Source organism: Apium graveolens, chromosome 8, assembly GCF_009905375.1.
Source record: "Apium graveolens cultivar Ventura chromosome 8, ASM990537v1, whole genome shotgun sequence".
Lineage (NCBI taxonomy): Eukaryota > Viridiplantae > Streptophyta > Magnoliopsida > Apiales > Apiaceae > Apium > Apium graveolens.
This window is the reverse complement of record NC_133654.1, coordinates 167042042-167047032: the sequence shown is the minus strand read 5'-3', so window position 1 is coordinate 167047032 and position 4991 is coordinate 167042042. Positions and strand designations below refer to the sequence as shown.

General features: G+C 34.8%; 1 protein-coding gene across 1 annotated transcript; it reads right to left on the bottom strand.

Annotated features, from left to right (window-relative positions):
• Positions 1-1403: 1403 nt before the first annotated feature.
• Positions 1404-4612, bottom strand: LOC141680125 (uncharacterized). Its single transcript, XM_074486434.1, has 2 exons — positions 3648-4612; positions 1404-1665 (listed from the first exon to the last, which is right to left on the bottom strand). Exons 1-2 carry the CDS (start codon positions 4610-4612, stop codon positions 1404-1406), a joined length of 1227 nt encoding a protein of 408 aa, XP_074342535.1.
• Between the last annotated feature and the right edge of the window lie 379 nt (positions 4613-4991).

Here is a 4991-nt window from a genome sequence, read left to right as displayed (position 1 = left end):
AATCCTATAAAGATTCTAGAAAAGAGAGAAAAGGTATTAAGAAATAAAGTTGTGAATTTAGTAAAAGAATTATGGAGAAACCCTAAGGTTGAAGAGTCAACATGGGAGTTAGAAAGTGATATGCGAGAAAAGTACTCTCAGTTGTTTACTTACGAGATTCCGATGACAGAATCCTTTTAAGGGGGGAGGATGTAATATCCAGAACATGTCGTGTAATTATTTTTATCAATAAATGATTTTTATGTAATTATTATGTGATTTTTGGTGAATTATCGGATGATTGGTGCTATTATGTGGATGTTTATATGTGGTAAAGTCTAGGTATGTTAATTTTATTATGTCCAGAATAAAATATAGATAATTAAGGTATTTTTCTGGTAATTTTTAGAGTGTTATATGAATTTATATTGATTTATGAATTTATTAATTTTTTTTTTAATAATTACAAATTTATTTTACAAAGCCGGGAATCGTCCAACCTCAACCGTTTTTACGTTTTTACGACTCGAAACTCTTCCGAAAACTCCTTCCTAACCTAATCTGGTAATTCCGGACATTTTCCATGTTTTGACTTTTCCGATCCGGATTACGGTTTGACCCGTGCGCGACCTGGCGTAAAATTTTTGATATGATAACCCTTTTCGATAACATTATCTTTGTACAAAGCGGTTTATAAAAACCCAATTTTGATAATTATCCAAAACCTTTGATGCTTATCCAAAACAGGATAATGTTTATCCAAAACAGGATAATGTTTATCCAAAATGTTATCTGATAGGATCGTTTTTATAGTTACTTAGCGGCTAAGAAACGTATTTATCGATCCAGAATGTATGAATATTCCGTAAATATAAATAGCCCTTTTCTTATTTCATTTTACCCGTATAATCATAATCAGATAGTACAAACCAGTAAAACACAGAGTAAACCTTAATAAATACCGCGTTCTTGAAAATTGATCGCACAAACGAAGGCGTTATCGAACTCCGATTCGGGGGTGCAATATATCAAATCGAAGCTCTCGAAAAACTCTTTCTGAATCAATCATTTATTTTTGTGCAGAAATCAAGGTATTTTTCTTATTTAATTGTTTTAATTTAAATTATTTATGGATTAAATTAGAAAGTTTTGTTCTTGATATTTTTGATATGTTTTGATGGCATAATCATGTAGATCTTTTCTTCCTGGTCATTTTTGTATATTATATGTCAAATTTGGAGTTCAATAACATGGTCAAATTGTTGTTTGATTCTCGAATTGAAGAACTAAGGTTTATGTGTCTAAATATTCTTAATTGGAATTTTGGCGTTTTTGACTCAAGGGTTATGGGTTGAAATTGATTATATCATGCTGTAGATCGTTTAAAAACAAATTGAATGATATATAGCTAACTAACAAACGATTCATTGATTGTCCCAATCGAGCCTCGCCGCAAAACTGATCTCAGGCGGAGGCGTGATTTTCCGGTTGATATTCCGGCCAAACGACGAGGTTTTTGAAGATTTTGTTTGCATAATCGAGTTCGTCTCGCTGAGTTCCTCTAATCTGCATGTTTTTGTCAAGTTCTGGGCACGTCGACTAGCCGGCGGTGGCTGGAGACGGTGACGGTGCCAAATTGCAAACATGCCCCCGAGCTTTTGCAATATTTTCATTCCAGTCCATGTGCTTTCAGAAGTTTATAAAAACAGGATTTCTGTTTTGTTTATTTTCAAAAATTATATTTTTTTTATAAAATTTTCAGAAATTGATTTTTATTATTTTTAAAAATTCAAAAGTTCAATTATTCTTTTTTGAAAATTATTTTTTATTACAAAATAAATTTTAATTATTTAATTAATTAATTTTAGTTGATAATTAATTTTAGTTGATAATTAATTATTTAATTAGTCAATTAATTTAAATGTTAATTGATTAATTGATTTAATTATTTATTAATTAATTTTAATTGATTATTTAATTAGATTTAATTATTTATTTGGGTTTAAAAATTCCAAAAAATAGTTCGAGCTTTAAAATATTATTTTAAATTATTTTCAAGGCTCGATAATTATTATTAAATTATTTTAAAGTCAGATTCGGGTGTTCAAACTCTATTATTTAATTATAAAATGATTCAGAGTCCCGTTTTGATTCCGAAAAATGTTCAAAAATTCTTATTAAATACCTGGAAAATCATTTTAACCCCAAATTTTCTTTGAAAATTTATTTAGATTGAATATCTTACGTGTTATGTACTATATATGATCTAATTGCTGTATAATATGATTGTATGTGCGTTGTTTGACTGTTTTTGCTGTAATTTTTAATTCGTGCGTCAGATTTGGGTGAAACGAAGGGTAGATAGAAGCTTGTATCAAATAGAATGAGATGAAAAGTAGTGTTGATAAGTATATGTGATGTCTAACAAAGGAAGCGAGATGAAAAAAGGGAAAACAAGTGGTCAATGAGTGGGAACCAATTAACAAGTGTTAGTAAAGTAAAAGCGAATTGATATGGCAAGCGTCCCTGAACTTTCTTATAGTATAATTGCGAGTACTTTTGAACTCTTTTCATTATGTTACAATTATTTCCAGTAGTTCCTATTCTATATTGCAAGTACTTTGAAGTACTTAACCCTAAACCCTGATTCTTATTGATCTTGAGCCGCAAGCCTGATTTCTTGTAAACCATTGATTGTCGAATTCTTGGATATGAACCACATATATTCGGTACCACTCCACAAATACATATCTACCACATACTGATCCTTGATATTAGATTGCTTAACAGACGAACCTTTATGCCTTGTATAACAAAAGACCATTACTTGTAACCTTTGAACCCTTGGTCTTCTACACTCTGATTCTTCCCTAGATTGAAAGTCAATTTTCCTGTTTACCTTGTTATACCTTCATGGTGTTGTGAATCACCTTATGCTTGAAGATAAATGTTGTTTATGATTCAGTTTATTGAATTACATTATTTATCATGGTATTATTATTGAATTGGATTGTTTTTAAATATGGGCCAGATTCGTGGTCGGACCAGATTCGTGGTCATAAAAGACCAATATGTGCCTTGGATCCAGTATATAGAGAAAAGTTGGGAGCCTTGCTCGGGGTTAGTGCGTGACTGATCAGCAGCCTAACCTTGGTTTTTAAAAAATGAAAGTGAATATCCAATTCTAATGATTACTTATTAGGAAACATGATTCCCTATATCATTTCAATTGATCATTATGTAATCTCAGTGTTGTCATTATGACTTGCTGAGCTAGTGAGCTCACTCTTGCGAATCTGTTTATGTTCTTTTCCAGTTAAGAAGGAAACTGGTGATGGAGAGGATCCCCAATCGAGTGTGCAAGCTAGGTTTTCAGGTTAAAATGGAATGAGCTAGTGGAAGTTGTGTGAATTAGTATGTGTTAAAAGTTTGTAATAAAGCTTGACTTCAGCTGTAAGATAAATAAATTTAGGATTTGGTATGTTTGTAATAAATAAGATTGTTGCTTTTGGACATACTTTGAACTGTTGCAATCCGTGGATATGGTAAGTAGGGTCATTGTATATGTTGTTATCATATAAATAGGTTTATATATGGTATGTGTGTGTGTGTGTTATGGACCCCAAACTTCTGACCCGGGTTTGGAGGGCGCCATAGCCTTAACAAACTGAAAGTTTAATATCTGTGTGGCCTCCCTGGGCTCTTCCCCAATAGTCACGGGAAGTTGTATTGCTTCTTCGACTTTGCATTCCACATGGTTAAACTCGTAGATGGGTGCGTCAGATGGAGTTAGTTGAGAATCATTATAGCCCATACTTATGAATGTGTCATGGAATAGAATGTCCGTGGAAGCTCCATTGTCCACTAGGAACCTCATAACAGGACAATTTCCAATTATCGGAGTGATAACCAGAGGATCATCCTGAGGAAATTTTAAACCTTCAAGGTCTGGGTCACCAAATTCAAGCGACATCTCTGACTTAGAATGCTTAGACGGCTCACCAACTATGCTCATCACTTCTCTCGCATAAGTTTTTTGAGAGTTTCTTATAGTACCAGTTATTGTAGGAACTCCTGAGATCATATTGATTACTGGCCCTCGGGGTTGTGAGTTGTTACCCCTTCGATCGTCATCTCTTCGATCATTATCTCTCTTTTGGCCTCCGGCCTCTTCACCCTTGGTGAAATGTCCAAACTTTTCCCTTCGGATCAGATACTCAATCTCATCCTTGAGTTGCCTACAATCATCAAGGTCATGACCAGCATCTTTGTGAAATCTGCAGTATCGACTTTTGTCTCTCTTCTCGGGGTCTCCCCTTAGTGGCTTCGGCCATTTGAAATCTTTGTCCTTCTCAATTTCTATGAGTATTTGGCTCCTTGGAGCATTCAACCTTACATATTCAGTGAACCTTGGTTGCTGATTCTTCTTATAAGAGGAGGAGTCAGAGTTTTTGCCAATGCATGGATACTTGTCCTTGGCATCGTACTCTTGATCCGTCTTCTTCTTCTTCTTGTTTCCAGTAGGTTCATTATTCACAGCCGTCTTCTTCATACTCTCCTCCACCTTGATATACTTTCCGACTCTATCCTGGAGTTGTAGCATGCTTCCTGGAGGGCGCTTAGCCAGGGACATCTTAAGGAACTCGTCTCTAGTCCCTTGTTGTAGGGCTATGATAGCTACCTTATTATCAAGATCAGGGACCTTTAAAGCCTCCTTCGTAAATCAATTCAGATATTCTCTCAGGGATTCCTTTGCTCCTTGGACTATGCCCATGAGAGAGGCTGAACTCTTCTCGTATACTCTGCCACTTATGAACTGCTTGATAAAAGCTTGGCTCAAGTCCTTAAAGGATCCAATCGAGTTTGGGGTAGACGACTGTACCACCTATGATCCATACCTGATAGGGTTTGAGGGAAGGCCCGACGCTTAATAGCGTCATTTACGGGTTATAGCAATAGGGCGTTAGAGAACGTCCTAACATGATTAGCAGGGTCGTCAGTACCATCATATA

What these genes read in the sequence shown, in the direction of transcription:
- LOC141680125 (XM_074486434.1), bottom strand. Translation starts at nt 4,612, where the DNA reads ATGTCCCTGGCTAAGCGCCCTCCAGGAAGCATGCTACAACTCCAGGAT. An exon ending in ACACAGATATTAAACTTTCA is followed by an intron (nt 1,666 to 3,647) that starts GTTTGTTAAGGC and finishes AACTTCTGAAAG; the next exon opens with CACATGGACTGGAATGAAAA.